Source organism: Athene noctua, chromosome 4, assembly GCF_965140245.1.
Source record: "Athene noctua chromosome 4, bAthNoc1.hap1.1, whole genome shotgun sequence".
Lineage (NCBI taxonomy): Eukaryota > Metazoa > Chordata > Aves > Strigiformes > Strigidae > Athene > Athene noctua.
The window spans coordinates 51,406,769-51,429,317 of NC_134040.1; the positions used below are offsets into that span (position 1 = coordinate 51,406,769).

Genomic DNA, 22,549 nt, shown 5'->3' on the forward strand with positions numbered 1-22,549 from the left:
TATCTCTTCCTTCATTTTTTGCTATTTCAAACATTTTGAAATTGCATCTAGAAGGAAGAATTTCCCAAGCCTAACACTGCAGAGAATGGCAACAAAAAATGTTGCGGCATACCATCTTTCAGGAGTGGCGGTGATGTTCAGGTAATGTTGCCAGATGAACAGCTCCTGATCAAGATCAGACCAGACCATCAGTTATGTGCCTTGTGCTTTCCCATACTGAGTCTGTGTTTATGCTTATTTTTCAGGTGATTCTGTCTCATCAGTGCAAGGAAAAGGTTTGTTTATTTTCCCCTATCTTCCTTTCTCTATTCCCCTTCCCTCTAGAGACACACTTGCCTCCTAGGGCATGATACTGAAGAACAACTTACATAAATATCTGTTTATTTCTGCCCACAGCATTTTTAAAGACCTAACAGAAAGGCATCCAGAAGACAATAAACTAAAAATATCTGGGGCAGTGTAAAAGGTGCGTAGAATAAATAAAGAGCCTGCAAGGTCACAGATCACCTAGTGGGACATGGGAGGGAAGAGCAGATTTCCCTGCTGGTCCAGCTCTACAGGCCACATCAGCTTTCTGGGCTCTCCACACACGACAAAGCCACAAGGCTTCCTGACACCACTCCTTCTCCATTGCCACCTTCCCTCTCTACAGAAGGATCCAACACTTCCAAACAAAAGCTCTGCTTCACCGGACAGCTGACAGTGATGAGGGAAGAGGTTCAAGCAGATACAAAGTAGATCCATCTTGTCTAAGTAGGGTAGGATGAACTGCCACCAGCTCCCTGGGGGTGGCACTACTGACAGCAGCAACCAGCAACACCAACGCTCGCAGGACACTGGGTGCTGAAGTTGTCACCTGTACCAGGGTTCAAAAGAGAAGGCATTTTTAAAACTGACTTCCCAAGACATGCAGAAAGTAGCTCCCATTTTTTCAGATAACACTGGTAACTGAATCACACAATGCAAATTTAAACTCCTTAAAAAGTGAGCATTCTTTCCACTCTTCAAGTTCCATTCACAGTGGCACATGGGTACAGCACCCAACTGTAGCCCGTTACATCAATGCACCTCTCGCTGACCCCTAGGAATCCCTAAGTGGGGCTTGGAGTTAAGAGTAAAAATCTCATTGCAATTCTTACCAACACCATTTTATGTAAGACACATTGAAACTAGCAGGACAGCTCCATCCCCAGTCTGATTACCGGCCAAGCTGTGTGTTTTAGCCACACTGGAATAAAGTCCAGTGGGAATAGTTAATAGGCCTGCATCTGGTCAGGAGAGACAGCACATGGTAGCAAGCAAATGCAGCAGTAAACGAGACTGGAACTATCTCATGCTTAAATGCACTGAAAGGAGAAACTGCAAGGCACACATGGCTTCCAAGACTCAGAAGTAGTTTAGTTTAAAGCTTGCAGAAGACATCATGATGACAAAATTCAATTTAGGCAGGTCTAATCTAACATGAGCCTTAGAGAACCCAACAACAAAAATGATCTAGATCACTATGTAAAACCCAGACCATAAAGTCCAGATTTCATTTTTTTTCCTTTAACAGATTACAGGCATCATGCTTAAAAAGACTCCTATTGCATTGCGGCTGAAGAACTCCAGTCACAAACAGAATTTTCAAGGGATAAGAAATATCAGCCTATATCCATGCATACAGTGGGACCTGGGTACTTAAATTGTTCAGCTATTCGTAATAATCCTATCCTGTGACTGTAGTATCTGTAAGGATGGTAGCATACCATTTCACCTACTTTGTACTAAGTCCCAACACAAAAAGCTTGAGCATTAAGTCACACTACTTCTTATTATTATTCCCCTTGCTGACTTTAAAAGCCAGCACTCCATCCAGTTTGATACAAGAGCTCCAGAATACCATTGGCAAAGCAAATACCCTTCACTTCCAGCATTTGCACTGAAAAAAATATTTTAAAACCCTACACCTATTAGCTGTAAATGCTGCTGTTGTACCACCTTCCACTTCAACAATGGCCACATACTATCCTTTCTTCCATTTCATGTCAAGAAGAGAGTATAGTCATACTAGGAAGAGGTACTTGTCTAAGTCACTAAATTGGGCTGAACTCATGCAGTGTGCTTGCAGTGAGGGTCTGCAAGCAGCAAAGCTATCAGTTCTTTTAGAACTTGTTCACATTGCTGAGCAAGCAGCAAGAGCACTACAGGCCTTCCACCCTGGCTTTTTAACTTAGCGTAGTTTGTGGATTTCCTGCCTTTTTTTAAAAAAAATACTGCCTCAGAATCAAAATACTCTTACCAATTAATCTATCTGCAACTCTGGCTGTGTAAGTAAACATGGCAAAGCCATCTAGAATAGCTTTCTAGGGCCTGCTGCTTTTACACTCATTCTTAGATTTTTGTATAGAAAAAAGGTGGACAGGCAACACCCATGAGCTGCTTGCTCAAAACTCCTTGTTGATGTGCAATCTTCAGCAGAAAGCAGGTCACGGAGAAGAAAAGAACGAGGTCTTGTTACATGGAAGAAAGCTCCCCCCAGTCACCCAGTATTTCAGCTCTGTTTTAGCATTGCTTCTCATCCTTGCTCTTTTCATCCCAATTCCAAAAAAATCTGCCCAAGGACAGAGTGCAAGAGTAGATCTTAAACTACTTCTTCCAACAATTTCCTGTTAAAACACATCGAGTGTATGAAGTACCTTTGTAAGAGACTGTGTCCTGATCTTCCCCAAATTACCATTTAAGGATTTTATTTTTTAAAAAAGCCTGAAGTTAAGCACCAACGGAAGTCAATGATGTTGAAAAATGCAAAAACTGAACCAGCATCCCTACATACTCATGTGATGAGAGCCCCAGTAGGTGGTATATTGTTTCTTTCTTCTGCCACCCTAGACTGGTTTTAGACAATTTTACATGTGTATTAAAATATACTTTATTAAAACAGGACAAGAGAATTAAATGAGTACTAAGTGGACATACCTATTTTTATTACCAAAAAAAGAAATTGATGCATTTACTGTATTCAGTTTTTTCTTTTAAAATTTTATCTTTTATTCACTCGTCAAGAGCCAATAAATTATATAAATCATATTTTTCATTTCCTTACTGAAGTAGTCAACGAGATTCTTACTTAGTTTGAGGCTGACTCGGTAGCACATTAGATCTTTAGAAAGAGTATACTGGTCTTTGTTTTTCCATAGAGATTCTTCTTAAAAATGCTACCTGTCTTGTGCAGGTTTCCATGAAACCTCTTCCACGTTATTCTCATAGCGTTGCAGTTCCCCAGGGAGGTTCCGCATGCAGCCATATCAGGTGTCAAGGCACTCGACGCTGTGCAGGTCCATCCGCACCTAGAGAACTATCCCACAAGGCCGGCGCAGTGGCCACCACACACCACAGCCACCCCAACCCTTCCACCTCGTTGCTGCTGCTCTTTAAGGGAAGCCACAAATTACACTGAAGCTCCATGCTGAAGGCAGGGGCAATGATTCCATTTGACAGATGTTAAACCAAATACTTCTGTATTTAATCGTGTTAAGAGTTCCAGAAGGTTAAAACCATAGACAAATGCACAGAACTTCTGTCAATGACAATGAACTGAGGCAGCAACATTGTCATCCCATGCTTTAAACAGTGTCTAAAGCAACTTCTAAACAAGTACAATTTGGAATACTCATGTAGAACTTAAACAGTGTTTTTTTGTTTGCTTTACCTAGTATGAAGGGTTTTCAAACACTTCAGTATCTTATAACTAGTCCCACTGGTTGCCACTTCCCTGTCTGCTTCTCATAAGCAGATGTTTTGCTTTGTATACCAATAATAGATTTTTTTCCCCCAATAACAATGCAATCTAGTTTTCATGGTAACACACAAAAGCATTCTATCTAGTCTTGCTCCTCTTCATCTCCATCGTCATCTTCATCCCCCTGATCTCCAGATTCAATATCATCTTCATCTTCAACCTGAAATTAAGAAAGATTTCTTGTGAGATGTAACATCTCTTAACTCCGTTCCAACCTTTTGAAGGCAAGACAAATGCTAAACAAGTCAAAGCAAGCTTAAAGCTAACCTAAAATTATCATGCTGTATCAACTAGTGCTTACTAAAGGCAGCTGTCATCTTGTAATGTCACGGAGTTTTTAACTCCTCTGCTAAGTGTGGCTGACTGCTGGGAACAGCCACCTCTGTTCACCACCATCAGTTCTGCCCGGTACATGCGAGTAAGCAACTTCGTATGCCCTTCAGTTTCCCATACAGTTGCACGAACTAAATCCCCCATTCTTCACCAAATAGGCTGAAGAGGAAAACATGTCTGTGTAGTGCTTTGCAGTGCCACAGGTGAAGCTACTAATGTCTTCTAGGGTATTTTCTCCCCATTTAAGTAATTTAAAAGTCAGACTCAAAGATTCCTCAGCTACACTTAGAGAATACTTTTCAATACAAATAATGCCTCTGCCCAACACACTTCCTGCAGCTGAAGCTGAACCAGATGACTGTTAACTACCAAAATGCAACCCCTTCTTTAAGCAGGATCACATAAACGCCCATGATTGTCTCCTGATAGGAGACCCAGGCTCTAGCCTGGCATTCAGCCACAGTAACTGCAGCACAACAGACACTTTACATCCTAATTACAGTCACACATACAGCTGTGAGCCACAAACATTCCTGAAGGAAACCAGCCAGACGACAAGGCTCCCAGAAACTGCCCTGACAGTTTTCAGCACTACTTAAGAGCAGACTAAAGATTTCTAGTTATCACTTGTATTATCTGTGGAACAATTGCTTAGAACTATAACAGGACCATCATGTGCTTTCTAGTTGGCAGCCAGGATAAGCTGCAGCAAGGCCAGGCACATGGTCAGGTGGTGTTCCAGACATACACATGACAAATACTTGCCAAACTCCTGTGAGGAAAACGTCTCAAACATCCCTAAGCTGAACACTTCTTTCACAAGGCAGTCATCATCTGTTATTGATGGCTGCCCATATAAGTTGAGAAAGCAACTCTGGTAGATTCAACAACCCCCTATTTATAGAAAGATGCCTCACCAGACTTACTGGATCAAGTATTGCCATACCCACATTGCTCAGACCTGCCCAGGACCTGAGAGCTTGCTGGACCCATTGTTTTGCTTACCGGTACACCAAGATCCTTCAATTTGATCTTCAGTGCAGACAGTTTCTGATCCTGGTCAGCCAAAAGCACCAGAAGATCATCCTGTTCTTTCTTCGATTCTGCAACTTCTTGCTGAAGTTTGCTTTTCTCATCTTGCAAGATAGCAACTGTACTACTGGATGAATCCAGGTGCTGTTTTAGTGATTCTTTTTCCTCAGAAAGGGCTTTGACTTCACTCTGGCAACAGGAAAAATCCCACATCAAGTTACACCATAAGTATTGGAACAGCTGAAGCCCTGTTTCCTACAAACACATTCCATATGCTACCTTTAACAGCTCCAACCCCACCAAATGCCCTGTGGCCTTGCTCCCACACACTTCCTCACCTAAACTCCCCTTACTACCAACCAGGAGTAAGGTAGGTAGGAGTCTTAACAGAGGCTACCTTGCTTCTAGCCAAACTGGACGGTCCATATCAGAGTAAAGCTATTTTATAGACTGCCTTTACCAACTCTTTAAAGACAAAGGCCTATATCTGCCAAGTGAAAAAAGAGGAGACACACCCAGCTTCCCCTACATAGCCTCAAACACGTAAGACGCTGAGGAAACAAACCACTTCCACCCAAAGCCTTTCCTTACTGTAGAAGTTGTCCTAACTGAAGGCTGAGCATCACAAGTGACTTGGTTTGGTGTTCATGCACTACCAACCTTCAATTCTTTTATTTCTTGCTCAAGTCGTCCCTCCAATTCAGAGTTGTTTGCTGCTGTTGGGCCACTGTCTCCTACCACGGGATCTGCAGTTGTGTTCTGTGGACAAAAAATTTGGTATCAGAGCACTAACTACCTCACATACAAAGACAGCAACCTAAGATGTTATACAGTAAGTCAGTTGTAGAATTTAAAAAGCATATTGTCTTCTTACGGTGTGGCAGTTATATACATCCTGTGCTGCAAGGCATGAGGAAACAGATCTCTGTTTCCTGGGGTCTCAATAAACACATATGCAAGTGCACACAAAAAGCAGAACACAAGGTGCAACCCTTATTTCATAGAAGTTTCGCTCTAAAGAGACTGTTAGGGTTTTTTTCTAGGCAGACCTTGTCTATTACAGGCCACCAGCCTTCACTCAGATGCTTCTTAAGTGTCAAAGATTTTTTTATTCAGCTAAATATCCAAATCTTTGTATGTGACTACTAAAAATACAAATAGTTTAGTCTCATCCAGCCCTACCCAAAGTAATTATTTCTAAAATGTGGCAGCTGTCTTTCAGCTAAAACTGCAGCATGGCATGAATTCAAGATAATTGCTTCTCCAGTTCTACCAGGCTTAAGCAAAGCTCTAGGAAAGGTAGGCAGTCTGTAGGATGGCGAGGAGCTGGTCTGACAGGTGGTGGCAGCAGGGAGTACTTGCATTGCCTCTGCCTCATGAACACACATGGGCAACACATGTGCAACGGCATCTCGTATCAGAGCAGCTGAGACTGTTGACAGTGGAAGCCTTAAAAGCCTTCCTCTCTCAAATGATCTGTACATTAAGCACTTGATATTTTCCCCACGTAAGTCCTCTTTCTTGCAATATCAAAATTAGTATTTGGTGCACAAGTCAGAACAAACCAGCCAGAAGCAAGAATTTAAGGGAGTCCAGCTGTCACAGACCAAGTACCCTGTGTTCATTATAGCAGAGTTGTCAGACAGGGCACACGAGGTATCCTCATTCTGCTTGAACACCAAATATCACATATTGTCATTGTTTCAGTTGTTTGTGTGGCCCATCTCCTGCAGCTTTATCTGTTAGCTCTGCTCTGAAAACATCTAACATTTACACGACTTGTTTAAGTTCTCTAGCTCAACGTTCACTTTATAATGCTGTTAGCTAGTTTTGAGGACACAATGCATTTATTCAGCTATTCTATAAGGCTTTATTAGCTAATCTTTTCAATACACAGCTCTGAAGCATTTGGAGGTCTGCACAGACAGATACACCTACCATTTGCCATTCAGCTGTATGTCAGCTTTCAAATAAGTATCCTCACCTGTTCGGAAGAATAACTATCCCTCTAATGTACATATCATGCATTTGTGTCTCACAAGAGACTATGTTGTTTGATCAGGGTACAAGCTGAACACGCTGAATGGTTGGTATTCCTTTGTTTAAAAATACGAAGGACCAGTGGCATCACAGAGCATTAATTCCACTGGAAGTCACTTCTTTTCTCATGAAGGATTTGTCTAGTTAACATGTTACTTTCTTTAAAACACTGTTGGAATCATGTGCTGATGGATATTCTTAAACCAAGCTTGATTTAGGACAATAGCTATAGACAGCATAAGCAGGAAAGCAAAGCCTTCAAGGTTTAGTCCCCAAAGAGAAAATAAGGAAATTTTTCACTGGTACCATTATCTGTAGCCTTTGATTCTCAGTCTGAAGCTTAGATATTTCTGCAGACTGTAGTTGAATCTGACTCCTAAGCATTTCTAATTCCTTTGGGAAACAAAGACAAAACATACTTTTAAGTTAATTTGATAAAGCAAAGCAGTTACATTAAATTGTTCTTCAGTTAAAATGCTACCAGGCTAACTGTTTCATCCTAATATACATGAGAGGAAAGCCATATCTCTCTCTCTCAATGAGAGCACAGCAACCTTTTCTCCAGAAGACAAAACTAGTCAGCAATATGCAGCATTTTCCATTCTGCTCTTACTAACTCTCTTCTGTGGAACACCCAAGGCACCTGTCTGAGCCCCAGCTGTGTTTATAAAGGCATTTCACACCACTAACACTCCCATTAGCATCCTCTCCTCATTACCATTCTTCATGCAGAAACCCATTATGACTTATCAATCCAGGCATTATTAGTTCTCTACTCAGAGAAACTGAGTATTGTTTGAGCAACAGCTACCTTAAGGTACTGAATCTGCAGCTATTTAAACGCTCTATGCTGTACCTCTAATATTTGGAAGCTTTAATAACAACATTTAAAGATATGTTTTGCAATAGATAAACAGATTTTGCAAGTCTGAAGAGTCAGTTGAAGTGTCTTCTGCTGGCTCAAACGTGCTTAGCAAAAACAACTGATTCATTTTTGAATGCATAATCTTGATGCTCCAAAATTAGATACCATCACCACATAAAGGTACACCATTAAAGACATCAACATGCTCAGGAATCATGTTCCTGAAGCCTGACAAAGTTCCCTTCCCATGGCGAGCTACCGCTCTTTGCCACAGCTTTGCTGAAGTACCACAAGTTCACCTTCTGCAGTTCGTTACTGAGCTCCAAGCCACCGGATTTGCTGGTCTGTGAAGACTGCTCTGTTGCTCCCATTTCCAACTGTGAAGTCTTCTGTAATGACAAGAAAATCAGCCATAGAACTAGACAGACTATAGTCACGTTGTCAGAACACAAAACAAATTTTGTTTTGCAGAGAAGGTACAAACAGGCTAAGAAATATGTGTCGAAGCTCTCTAATTAATGAAAGCAGCTGCATGGTCTCTTGAAGTGGATGCAAAAGCATCTTTCACCAATTCAAATACAGAAGACATGCACGAAATAAAAGCAGCATGCATCATACTGCATTTTGACAAGCAAGCCACCATAAATGTCTTAGGAATTACCCCCACTAAGCTCCTAGGAGATGCTTACCTTTTTTCCCAATCAAAACATGCTAAACCCCACTGATTCTACAGCACAACAGGTCAGCTGCACAAATTGCTCTTGGAAACAGTGTGAAGCAGAAAAGGCTCTGCTCAAGCCATCTCCCACCGTATTTCCTATTACCAGCATGCAATCAGTTATGATTGCTTGACTGTCATCATAAGGAGGACTTACACAGCTTAAGGCAAATTACATTTGGAAACAGGAACTGGAAGCTGCATCAAGTTCTGCTGAGACAGTTAGCACTTACCAATTTTTCAATCACAGAATCCTTTTCTCTTAACTGCCCTTGCAGCAGTTCATGCTTGTTTTTCCATTCTTCCAACTCCTCTTTCAATTTGCTCACTTCTTCCATCTGAATGCCATTCATCTGAAACGTATCACTGTGGGAATTATGATGCTGAGTGTCCTTTCCTAAAAGATGGGATTTATAACAAAGGTCATAAACACTAGCATCATTTTGAAGTTAGCTTAAAATTCACCAATTAAAGAATTTATTGCTCATCCTCCTCCTGCCCCGCAGAGCAGTGCAAGCCATTCTAACTCAAGAACCAAAGCAGAGTATTTAAGAATTCTCTATCAAAAGCTGAATGAAGAGCTCTAATTATCCATTCCTTCAAGTATGTATTTGTGGCTGCATCTCCATGCTGCTTCAGTCATTCAGTTAATCCAAAGTAAGCTCACAGACAAATCATTCTATAGAGGAAGAGCAATTGTTTCCTTAGGTATTTTTAATCAAATAATTCTAAGGCAGAATTACTTTTTGAAATCATGTCATATCCAGGTTATGAAGCATCTTGACCTTTGAGTAACTTGAACATACTGCCCTGATCTAAGCATTCAGTTAGCAACCTCTCTAGTGGCAGTAATAGACCCTATCTTGCACACCTGCCATACCACAACTCTTCCCTAATTCATGCTTTCATTCACAGATCCAAACTTCAGCACACACTGTGGCCCATCTGTTCACGTTCTAAGTCTGAACAGCAACAACTGCTTTGGACAAACTTAAGAAATAAAGGTGCAGGAAGCCTCTACCAGCAGCTCCCTGATAGCCAAAGGTTCCTACAGCAAGCTTCAGCTCTCACCCCCCACCAGACACCGCTGCAGGGAAGTAGCTAGGGTAGCCAGGAAGGGCTTTGCTTTCATCATGGGCAACCAAAGTGACACCAGGATCAGGTCAGAAGCTACTGCTAATCCTAGTTGGTCTATGGGTCCCTCTAAGTGAACTGTCCAGTCTATGGTGGTCATCTTCAGGTGCTTGTCTTCCCCATGAACAGGCCTACGTGGCAGATAGGCCCCAGCTGAAGTGCTGAAACAGATCTTGCAGAAAACAGTAACATTATTTCAAGACCCAAGACTTGAGAACAAAGCAACAAAAAATTAAACCTCATTTACAAGTTTAAAAGCACTTAAAGCAAAAACCTAATATTTTTAGATAATGAAGCAAATCTGATGCTCAAAAAAAATTGTTTGCACATCAACTTGAAAAAGGTTCATTTCATCCCTATGGGAAGTTTTCATACACTGCAGAATACACAACAGCATGCCTGAAGTGACAGCAGGTCGTCTGCTAGAGCTGTTCTGTAGCTTGCCATTAATCACACAATATATCTTTGCACTAATAAGATTACGTTTTTATTACTCTTTCTGCAGCCTACCTAGCTGTACTTTAAGGAGATTATATTGGTCCTTATGCTGTTGGATCTGCGACACCTGCTGTGTAACTGTTCCTTGGAGCTGTTCATTTTGCGATGTTAAAGTGTTAATTCGTTGTTTTAATTCTTCAAGCTCCTGGTCCTGTGAAAGGAAAAAAAAAGAGACACTCGGAGTAGTAACACTTTTCAATACAGTACTGTCAGGAGTGCAAATAAAGACAGAAAAACCTTAACTCCACCATAACACAGCACTGTTTAGTGACACTGTCAGTGCTACCTATGACAGATAAGCAGAAAAGCCTCATGCAAACCTAGATAGCTATTCCTAGGAAAAAAGCCTGGGAAAAACAGAAGCAGCCTGTCACACCAGACCAATGCCTTCCAAATCTTTTGGAGGAGACCTCCAGCATCCCCACACCAGGGACAGCAGGAGAAAGAAAAAGAAAATATATTAAATCTGATGATAGTAATTTTTCTCCATCACACTGAAGCCTGCGTGCATTTGGTCCCTTCAAGAGTCTTTAAAAAAGTCATGGTAATCGCAGTCATCACATGACCAGTAAAGCCTCACTGGCAGTTCAAAAGCACCCCTTAATTCCACATGTACCACTATATTTTGTGTCCAATCCAGATCCCTGAACTCAAAACACCTACTTCAGTTCTCCATTAGCTATTTCAGTTGATTAGCTGCTCCTCTGCTTCTCAGTCTAAGCTGTGGCAACAAAACAACTGAACTACCTTTTGAAAAAAAATTGAAGAGTCCAACCACAGCAGGTATACCCAAAGTTCACTGACAAACTTCATTTCTTCCTTCAGCCACATTTCATCTGTCACTTTTCAAAGGTGAGAGCACAGAACTAAGAATTATATTTCTTTGAAAAGGGCTGCAAGTTCTCCAGTTACTCATTTGAAAAGAAACACTTAACCATGGGGAAGAGCAGATGTACCCCAGGAAAATAATTATACTTAACCGGTGTTCTAACACTGACATTTCAGTTGAATCAGAACTTGGCTTAAGTGTTTTAAGAGTGTTTCTGCATTGCTAGATCCCTTGTTACTTGTTTTGGAACATCAGGTATCAGACAGCACTCTGGTGCCTCCAAAAGCCAGAACAAACAACATCTGGAGGCACATGTACTGTATCTTACCTGCTCTCTAATGACTTTTTTGTAGTGAGTCACAATGTTGTCATGCTGTTCCAATGTCTTCTTGACCTCCTCCTCCTTTTTATCTTCCTCGCTGGATTTGTAAATAGCTTTACTTATGACACCTGCCAAAAACAGTTTCTGTCAACTAAAGCCCAGTTCACCTATCTTGTTTTGTCCTCAAACAGTCTCGCAGCCTCACCCCATTTAACTGAGTTCATGGCATTAGAAACTCAACCTACACTTTAAAAAGAAGCATTTGTCACAAACGGGTTTAAGAATATAGGAAACAGCATTTTTTTTTTAATAGCAAGGTTTGCACACTTACTGCTTTACACAGTTTCAGAAAAGCAAATGGGTGGTTTGAGTCCTTCCTATCAGAAAAGGTGTGTTTTACTTCCATTACGGCTCCACTGCAACTGTTGCCCAAGTGGTTGTGCAAATAAGTGAAAGACTTAAAAGACTACAAGGGCAACACAGATGAAATGTGATTGGGCAAAACCATCTTTACAGTTGCTGCTTCAAGGTTTTTTCCTTCTCCAGACCAATTTGTTGGGCTATATTAATAAAGAGGACATTAGTTAGAGAGTAAGGATGATGACAACCTGTCTTTTGTGAAGGGCAGAAAACACTAAAGAAAGTCCTTATTTTTTTAACAATCCAGAAAATTCAGCATTCATAATTTTTCTTAATGAATCAGAAACAGCAGATACTAGATTACTTACTTGCATGAATCAAGCTTCTATGACCATCGTATATGCTCAATAATTTAGTCTCTATGTGAGCACAGGTAAATATACCTCTTGGCCACAGTGTGTGATAACTCACTGCATGTATTAAGAATCATTTCACCTAAGAATATAAAGTTATCCAGTTAGTACAAGCTGATTATGGGCTTGTACTGAGAGTATTTTTACTAAATACTTGAACTGTGAGCTTGAATATATGACGTCTTAGATCTATTACTGTAACATGTTTTTCAGAACATTCCGTTTTAGTACCATCACACTACTTTTCACGAGGGTTACATCCAGCACATTTGGTAGTTCAGTCATCAGTTCATCACAAAAACTACAGAAATAAGCATAACATCTCACCTTCTAATTCCTTTACAAGCTTGGTAAATTCATGATCAAACATCATGTGGTCTGGGCTAGAAAAACTAGGCTGTGGTTTCTGAGCAGCTCTGGAATAAAGTTCATGTTTGCTAATGAAGCCAAGCTTCTCAATGAAGTTCTCCCTGCCAATCCTTTTCTCAATCAGCTGTTTCAGCTTCTCTCTAAAAGGAAGAGATAAATCAATCACAGTGCAGCACTTGAAGAGAAATGAACCCATCCTTCCCTCGAGGTGGTTTTTGCAGTTACAACTCTGATTATCCGTCTCAAGTCTTAACTGCACTACGTGCTTCGTATTCAAGAAGCAATTTTTCAGTTGCCACTGGCATCTGTTCTCAGCCCAGAAATACACACATTAGGACAACCTATGCAAAACCACTACCTGCTTTGCCTAGCCAGAGGGGTGTTATTTTGCATCCTGTAAGGAACACAGATAGGAGACATTTAACCAAATATTTATTCTTTACTGCACCACCTCAGTTCAAAGCCTCTTTCTTAAACTATCATCTGCCATTCACAGAAGCATTCCTACAGTTTTCTTATTTCTACATCATACTTACTTCCTATAATTTTCAAGGGAATTGTCATTGTAGTAGATAGAAATGCCAAGCAAAAGTGCACACAGGCCTTGGACAAGCTGCTCCTCTTCTCCAAGGTTTTCAGCTATCTGCCCTGTGAGCTAGAGCTCTTGTTAAGGATATTTAAGATACTTCATAAACACAACACATGTAGCATACTTCTCCCTGTTTAAATTCCCAGTTAAAATTGTTTTCACTCATAAACCCAAGCTTGATAAGGAAGTAGGCAAAATAACTGACGAAACCCTCACAAAGCTAGCTCCTATTGTGAAGGACTTGGGTTCTTCATTTTAGGCTTCCCTGAAATGTCTTTTCTCTCAGTAACTGCTTAAGCAAAGAGGTTTAGTTGTTCCAAAACAAACTTTCATTTTAGATAAGGTGACAGTTTAGCATTACTTACTTTAATCACATTTTTTCCTGAAAAGCAAGCACAGAAATAGGAAACATTCTTCCTGCCTCTCTGGTATAAGCATAAATAACACTAAAAATATCAATGGGCTTGTCATGATAAAAAATACTTTTTGCTGGCAGGAATGATGTAATTTTTCACAGTACTTTACATGCACATCTTACAGACAGGTCAGTGTACGCAGAGTGCTGTCAACAAAAGGCTGGTTATATCTCATGCCCCAATGCATTTTCTTTCATGTCATGCAGTCTCCCTGCAAACTGATCTAGATAAACATTTAACCTGAATGTGAATAATCCAAGTAATTTCAAGGCAAGCGGTTCTCTGCAAGCAGGTCAAGGATACAAAAGGTATATTGGCTGGATTGTGAAGAAAGTGGGTGACAGCAATCGAGCAGTTGCTTAGCCATGTGCAAAGCAACATCAGTAATCCAACCCTGGTCTGTACTTTGCTGCCCTGAAAAGAATAAAACCCCCCATTGTTATCCTTCCACAGTGGAGGACTCAAATACCAAAAAAAGCTGTACTCATTCAGAACTTGCCCACTTTCACCTCATCATTTTAAAAATTACAAGTCACGTCTTTCAAAATATGTATTAGTTAGTTATACTGAACACAGCTTTAGTGCTTTGATGAAACAAGTTTTAAACCATTTATATTTAACCGTTCTCAGAGCAAAACAACAAGCAACACAGATGTGAAATATGACTCAGTACAAATCAGCACCAATACAAATTGTAACAAATTAGTTCTGCATTTATAATTAATACTAGGGTAACATGAAGGAACACACATACACAACCCCTGTAAAGAAGGAACAAGGTGTAAATTAAGTTAAGTAAGGATTCCCTATACGAAGAGATGCATCACTAAGACTTCCTCTGCTGACTAAAAAAAAAAAAGCTATGTGTTCCTAATATTATCTTCTAAGTAAAGAAAGATAATACTGGACTGGCTTTTGGTTCGGACAATATGCACATTAAGCCATAAGAGGAATGCCAACTGCAGTATTTGTTTTTGTTAACAAGGGAAAATTAGTCTTCAGCTGTAAACTGACTTCTGTCCCCCTTGTCTTTGCTGCAGATATTTTGGGCACAGCAGCATTAAGACAGACATACATCTCTTCCAATAGTCAGCATTCAGAAGGCAACCAAGAAAAGCATTCCCTGCATGGAAAACTAAGCTTCACACAAGCACCTAATAAATTGGGTAAAGTAACTGGAAGATAAAGTCAAGTCTTAAAGCCAAGATGAGGCATACAGAACTGCTGAGATATCTTCAGAAGGGGGCAAGAAAATACACCGGAACAAGTGGTCACAGGGATCAAGACAGTGACAAAAGAGAGAAGTATTTATCAACAACAAAGAAAGTCTGTGCTTGAGACAGTTATCTGCACTTGAGACCCTGAACTTCCATCCTTTCCTCTGATAATCCCTATGCTTTAGAGGTCAAGACAGTGTTGTTTTTAACTTTAGCTAAGCATTGGGGGGTGGGGGAAGCCCCCCAGTGTCTTTGAATAAGCCAGCTTGCCCATCAAAACAGCCAGTGAGCAGCAGTGTGGCAAAAAGTTCTTCTGTAGCAGGCTGCCAGCTACCCCACTGCCACCATGGACCACAAGACAGGAATTGAGTCTTAGCAACTCCAAGAAAATACCAAGCTCTGAAGAGACTGTCTTCAAGGACTCCCTTCTGAGGTGCTGTGATTGACTGCAATACATCACCACCACTAAGATGGAATGACCTTAGAGGACGAGACAGATACCGAGTCTGTGGTTGCCATCTCTAATGTTGCACACATAGAAGAGGAAGCATCTGGCCCTGTATCATTATTACTTCCTGAGACCCAAGTGAACGATGTCGGAGCAGAGAACACAGCCACCACCACCAACCCCACAGCACCCACCTGTTGTATTTCATAGTGAGTACTACACGCCCTACTAGCAATCAGTTTACTCTTTGCTATAGGTTTGTCTGCAGCTATGTTGTGACCCTGTCGGGCTGCTGCACTAACACACAGATTATCTTCCTTGCTGCCACCCTTCTAACTGAAGACCACAATGGGTTTCCACTGACCTAGACCTCACTGTGAGTTGCATACTGCCCTCTCCTTTCCTCTTGCCCTCTCCTTTCCCCTGCACTGGCTCATTTAGCTTTTCCCCCCATCACCATACTGCATCTCCCCTACCCAGCTTGCACTTGGTAATTAACTGAATGACTTCCATGCAACACAACACCTCCAGATCTCTGCTCAAGAGGTGTCATTTATTTCAAAGACAGTCTAATGACAAGTCACATTTAAGAGAAATTCACTAGCATATAGGAGGTTTACCCACAAAGGCAAGACAGGATGCCCAAAGAGCTGTCTCACCACTTTTTATTAGCCACTCGGTAAGGCTAAAAACTGTGTTCTTACTCCAGTCTTCAGGTGAAGCATGAATTAAGACACAAGGTGACAAATCATAGGTCTTACAAGCCCATACAGAAAATCTGCCATATGGCACTTGTGTAGTGAACTACCATAGTACTGTCTTGTCAAGCAGCTTAGCTGAAGAACCTGCAGAACCTGCAGGCCCACCTTGCTATACTGAAGCCGCTAGACAGGTGATTTGCCTCCTCACTGCCATCTCACAGAACTACAGGGTCACTTCAGTTGAAACACACCCTGGAAGTCACATTGGCTATACACTGCTTCACCACAAGAGTGTTGTAAAAGCACCGGTTCTGCCCAAATTACTTCCAGATTAGATGCATTAACAGCCTCATGACACTGCCAACTGTGTGACTTAACCTGCCCCAGACACTCCTTTGGGGAAACATGACCCTAATACAGCAGCACTGAAGGACGGAGTGTTCTGCATCCACTGGATGCATGGAGCATCTACCCTCCACACTTGCAGCAAACTCCCACCTGCAAGTACCCTTACACAAGAGAAAAATTGCCTTTTTTCCCCAATCATTGCTCCTCACACCTCAGACTACTACAAAACTTCCAGGAATACCTTTTCCCCAGTCCTTCCACTCTAGGGGGAGAGCTGTGCCCCTCCCTGTGCTCACCCGTAAAGCCTCTATAAACCAGAGAACTGGCCACTTGGCTTAACCACCTCCACCAAGCTCCTATTTCTACAAATGCCAGACTTTGCTATACTTAACCAGTTTAATTGCTGACAGTCTGCATTTAATTCCCCAGTAACCACCCATGTAATGCTGCTTTCACCCTTTTGGGATACAGAAGTTACTTGGAGAGACCAGAATCAGTCCAAGGAAGTTAGAAGTTCAGACTGAGTAATTACTGACAAAATGGCTATGACTCCCATTATGTGCACAAAGACATCAGTCATGCCAAAATCTGTCAAGAGATCAAGGCAATTCTCCCCTCACTGAACAAAAATAAATGCTTGCTTCAAAGACAACAAACAATCAACACTAGAAACCCCTTTCCCCTCATTCACATTTACAAATACAGGCTCTTAGTGTCCCCACACTACTAGCCAGGTCACATGTGCTGGAAATAACTGTGACTGGCAGTCTTGCCCTACAGCACACTGGTACACCTTGTGCTTCTTAAGACAACACCGGCATAAGCTGCTTATCTTGTCAGAAATACAAAGTTACTTTTTCTTGTGTAACCCAGCATTTACAGTCATCTCCTGGAAGCAGTCACAAACCACATCTATTCTCAAGCACCGCATACTATTCTGAGGTCCAATTAACATGTTCTGCCTAAGGATGTCCACACAGTCCAAAACACTCTCTAAAAAACCCCCACATGGCTATTTTCTAGACATACCATAATGTCTGCTGTGATAGATGACAGCTCTGCATGGCTGCTGTTCTACAACTCAGGACTGATAACAACCCCACCTCTCAGGATAACTGTGATAAATAAAACAGACAATTCCACAGCAGCTGTATTTCAAAACTGTTTTTTCTGATGCCAATAACCAACTTAGCAGTAACCAACTTATGTAACACAGTCTGAAAGTCAAACAACTTGCTTCAGGGGTCATTTGCTAGTAATGAGATCCCTGTTACTCACAACTAATAGCTCCAAGGTTAAAACTTCTGCTGTTAAGAATGTAGAAAGTGGCCAGAAGGTTTTTCTTTTAGCAGTCAGAAAATCAGCAGCATGTTCTCACTTCAGATTGTACCAGCTGTTTGCTACAGGCCCATCTAAGAAAACAGCATTTCTAACAGTTTTAATTTTTCTTACAAGAAAGTACATCTTGTAGGTGAACAGACGGTTAATGAGTCTGGCCCACTGGAAAGAAAGCACCCGTGCTACCCAAGATCATTATGCCATAGTTTTGTGGAGCACCCCCAGAGAATCCCCTGGAGACACAGAAAGAGCTTGTTATGCTAGGAAAAAACCCAAACCCAACTGCAACACAAAGCTGTAAGTGCAAACACGTCAAAAAGCAGTTAAAGAAAACCTCCCCAGCAAAACCCAAGACAATAGGAAAAGGCCTGCTTTTGGCAAGAAAATGCCGAAGCTGTGCCAAAACATACATACCCGTCTGTCGATCTTATCACCCTGCAAGTTATATACACATTACTTGAGAACCTTGAATGGAACACATTTCAGAAACATCCCCCCAAAGTTTGAGTCCCTTGGGTCATTTAAGGCTGAAGAGCCACAGGCAGTTTTACTGACTCAGTCATTTACCTTAGATAAAAATGCCAGGCAACAAATAAAAAGGAGTACTGTCTATTTTCAGGTAAGACAGATTTGAAAAGTCACAAGAACTAATTAAAAATTCCAGCATTCTGCCATTATTCACAGTTGCAGAGAAGTTTAATTGCTGCCAGAGTTAACCAGCTCATTGTTATTACAACCATTCAGGACAAAAGCATGCATAACGGAAGAAAATGTCACAAAGAAGCAGGGGCTAGGAGATGGAAGTCCACTCACTTCTCATTCGCTAAGCCGCATGTTAACATGTTGAGGAAGTTCAAAAAAGCTTTTAGCTTTGAATAGCAAAACTAACAACAATTAATACATGAGAGCCTGGTATTTTCAAGATGTTTCAAGTTAACAGTTACAGGTTAAATACTAACCAGGCACTACTTCAGCAACAAAACGTGACTGGGGATCCTGCCAGTCTGCCTTGCCTCTTAAACCAAGTTTAAGGTCTAGATGCTTTAGGACCCTCTACCTACTGCAAGACAACATTAAGCAGCAATCACTAATAAAAAAGCAAGAAATCTTGCTTTTCTCTTCCCCCTGAAGCATAGAGTGCTTTAAGTAAAGATTAAAAACAGTCTGAAAAAAAAAATCCTTCTCCTCATTAAGCTAGCACTCATGTCTTCCTGCAGTGCATCTGCACAACAGCAGCATTCTTCCTGGATTCCCAGAGTTTTAACCCACAGCAGGGGGGCAGTCAGTGCCATACCTGCGAGAGGATGTTGGTGCACTGCTGCAGCAGCGACACTGGTGGGTTGCCAATGCTTGTCGCCAGCTGAACTCTCAGGAGCTGTTCTTTCAGAGTGGCGTTTTCCTGTAACGCGTGGGCCAGGGCCACAGCAGCACACCAGTTTGAGAGAGAGTCCGTGGAAAAGAGGCCCCCACAGAGCAGCTGGCCAGCTGAGACAGAGTTACCTGTCGCTACCAGAATGGCCAAGAGGTACAAGTGAGATTAAAACAAGCCACAAAACCGGCAAAATATTTAAGACATCAACATACAGTTAAAACCCAGAAAAATGAAACTAGTCAAGTTTTAGAGAAGTCATAAGCCAAATCATCTTGCTTAGATCAGACACTTAATGGCAGGTAAATAATTTTGGAAAAGACAGCAGTTGATGCAGTAAACATTTGTGCTAGTTTACAATTCACTGAAGAGACGTTAGCTCTGCGTACCGTCAATAGTAGATGGCAGAAGCGTTGAAACAATTTCTCCTTGTCCTTTTTGGTTTTTGTATAAAAAGCACTGGAAACAGTAGAGAACAGCACAACGCAGCACAAAAGGCTGCCTCTCATTTACCATGGACATCAGAAGCACGACAATTGCAGGCCTGTTTGGAAAGAAACAAGGAAAACCATTAGGATAAAGCTGTGAATGAAGACAACTGCAGATACATTATCAAGTGTGTTTTCCAGGTAAGCAAACAGACTTTTGCCCACTCCATCTATTACATTTTAAACACTTTTGTAAAACCTTTAATACCAAAGTTCTTCAGTTATTTAAAACACAAACAGTAGACTCATTATACATGACTGCAGTGAGCTAGTGTTCCTCCACAATATTTTCATTTCCCATTGAGTTCCCTGCTACTCCCTGCTAGCTTCAGTGATACTGTAGAAGATGCCTCAAAAAGCCACTAACAACTTTTATTACAGAATGCTCTTTTTCTACCCTCACCCTCATATTCAAATGTTGAGATTAAGATCTCATTAAGCCAACACCTGCTGTTCCCCAGTCTGAGTAAATATCAATTACCTGCCTATTTTCCTAGCCTCTAATCCTTTTGTAAACACTGTCCTCTGGCTGACACTGGCAGTTTGTCCCAATCTAGGATTTTCTCAGCTACTGCCTGTTTGCTTTTCAGGTACCACACAACAAATAAAATCAGTTCTAGGCCTCATCCCTGTGGAAACACCCCCAACACCTCTATGCTATATCTAATACACCCAACGTGAACTTGAAGCTGTTGCTCTGCATCCTAGTTCCAAATTATGAATTTAAACAATCCTTTGGATTAGACTGCCATTGCCCATACCAATACATCATTACCTAACACAGTTAAACACTTTTCTTCCTCTACCTTGGTGGATTAGAAGGTGCATTTACAGAGGCAAAGTAGTCTTGATTCATCTGGCATCCTCGAATGACCTCTGATACAGTATTAATAGTCTACAGAAAAGACATAGAAAAAAATTAAATGGACAGTTAGTTAAATGTGAGCCATAATTACCATCGAGATCACTCAAAATTATTCAAGATCACCCTGACAACTCAGTAGCAAAAAAACATACCAAGTCTCAGCACAGAGATTTATTCAATAAAACCATTTCAATTTAAATCCAAACAACTAACAGCTGTGAAGCATTATGAGCAAAGCTTAAGGTACAGAAATCTCAAACAGCTCTGTCATACCTAGTTACCTCCAATTTAATTTCCTATGTCAGATCAGTTTTGCTATGACAGCCAGTTAAAGTGGACATTTTTAAAGTTGAAAGGTGAAACCTTTTAAGAGATAAAAGCATTGGAATGGAGGCCATGCCAAAGGAACCAATCTACACTCAGTCTAAGCATATCATTTTATCAAGGAATTAACACCTCATCCTACACTGCTGACAGGGCTTTCTCGAAGCTAGAAATCCCTCATCATTGGAAACCTGCCAAGTCAGAATACTTCTAGACTCTCAAAAGAGAACAACAAAAAAACACACCCCTAAACCAGGGAAAAACATGAATCAGTTCAGCCACCCTGGGGTATGCTGAAATCCAACAGAAAAGCAAATATGAATACTCCCTGGATGCAGAATATAATGTAAAAAACTACTTTACATTTCTGTTGCCCACACAGGAAGGTGACATCTCTTGCAACTTTCTTACTACTTTCTTAGCAAGTACTTTAATTTCAGTTGGTCTCTACAGTAACCGGTTATCCCTGTAGACTCCTGCTTTCACCCATTTAGTTGCCCCCATCCCTACATCTACTTGCTCCCTCTTACTTCTGTCAGGATATCAGCAGGAACTCCAGTTGCCATCAGGATTGTGCAGAGCTGCTGTAACAACCCACAGTGAAACATTGCCTTCTGACAGCTGCTGGTAGCACCAGGAGGATTTGTGGGAGACACGAGTACACGCACAAGCTAGAAAAAAGAAACGTTTCTATGTGAAGACAGCCTGAGACCTTCTGAAATGCAAACAAAATATGCCCATTTGAAGTTTAGCCATGAAACAGAATTGCTCCTAAAAATAGAAATAGAAGACAACAATTAAAGAGCATGTTCATCTTGTTACTACAGATGGCCATTTGATTTTAAGTTCAAGTGAAAACCATCAAAATCTTCAAATATCTGACTTCATTGCAAACATTGCAACTAAGTGTTGAGAACTCAAGCTGTAACTAATCTATTACTTGGCTTACCATTTGTCAGAACTACGTATCAGAAAGTGAGAAACTACCTTCATTATTTATGTTCAGTTTCCACACAAAGTGCACAGAACAGGAAAACTTTATTTCATCTTTTTTGAGAGATGAGCAGAAGGTAAGATGTCCAGCAATCAATAACTATGAACCCATAGTGAAGGCAGCTACTGGAACTCTGTTAATGCACCATAGCCATATACATGGATTCACACAGAAGGATTCTTTATACAGAACACCTCTGATAATGTATTTAACTCAAATTACTGTTATATCTTAAGTTTCACAAACAGAAGTTATGCAATACACCAGCCATGACAAATTCACAATTCGGCAATAATATTTGTGCTGAAAGCATTACCTCTCATGAATGTTGGTAGCTCAATTCTGAGCTAGACAACACACGGATTTCGCAGTGTTACGTTACACTTACTCTTCGTTGCAAGAGAGCTGAAAAAGCATTGCCAGCAGTGCTTGGGAGTTAGGTCAATTGTTTTACCTGCAGCATTAGGTGAAGATTAGTTACTTTCTGTGCAGACCACCCACAGTTGTCATCGCCAACTTCAAACCAAGGCTTCATACGCTGAATGTATGAACCTTCTTTGAAGAAATTCTGATTTGAATTATTATTCTTCAACAAGTTTTGTAATAGGAGGAGACAGTCTTCCACTACTATTCCTGGTGAGATAAAAAAACCAAAAGATCAAAATATCAATCAAAAGATGACACAGAAAACTAACTAGCTCCTCCATGCACTTAAGGCTGTTCCAGATGGAAGAGAGCACACACTTCTGAACTCTTCA

At 41.0% G+C, this 22,549-nt stretch overlaps 1 protein-coding gene across 6 annotated transcripts in view; it reads right to left on the reverse strand.

Annotated features, from left to right (window-relative positions):
- Window positions 1-2,906: 2,906 nt before the first annotated feature.
- Window positions 2,907-22,549, reverse strand: part of USO1 (USO1 vesicle transport factor) — a 37,853-nt gene continuing 18,210 nt past the window's right edge. For 2 of the 6 annotated variants that reach the window (XM_074905353.1, XM_074905350.1), the window contains 17 exons: window positions 22,246-22,424; window positions 21,328-21,468; window positions 20,415-20,503; window positions 19,510-19,664; window positions 19,046-19,257; window positions 18,166-18,186; window positions 14,003-14,113; window positions 13,231-13,349; window positions 12,653-12,834; window positions 11,559-11,680; window positions 10,414-10,552; window positions 9,003-9,166; window positions 8,351-8,440; window positions 7,493-7,579; window positions 5,807-5,905; window positions 5,120-5,335; window positions 2,908-3,941 (listed from right to left, as the gene is read on the reverse strand). In XM_074905353.1, the coding sequence (XP_074761454.1) occupies window positions 3,864-3,941; window positions 5,120-5,335; window positions 5,807-5,905; window positions 7,493-7,579; window positions 8,351-8,440; window positions 9,003-9,166; window positions 10,414-10,552; window positions 11,559-11,680; window positions 12,653-12,834; window positions 13,231-13,349; window positions 14,003-14,113; window positions 18,166-18,186; window positions 19,046-19,257; window positions 19,510-19,664; window positions 20,415-20,503; window positions 21,328-21,468; window positions 22,246-22,424 (2,204 nt within the window). In that variant the 3' untranslated portion in view covers window positions 2,908-3,863. Of the gene's footprint in view, window positions 3,942-5,119; window positions 5,336-5,806; window positions 5,906-7,492; window positions 7,580-8,350; window positions 8,441-9,002; window positions 9,167-10,413; window positions 10,553-11,558; window positions 11,681-12,652; window positions 12,835-13,230; window positions 13,350-14,002; window positions 14,114-18,165; window positions 18,187-19,045; window positions 19,258-19,509; window positions 19,665-20,414; window positions 20,504-21,327; window positions 21,469-22,245; window positions 22,425-22,549 lie in introns of all 6 variants that reach the window. The other 4 variants (XM_074905355.1, XM_074905354.1, XM_074905352.1 and 1 more) reach the window with 3 other exon arrangements.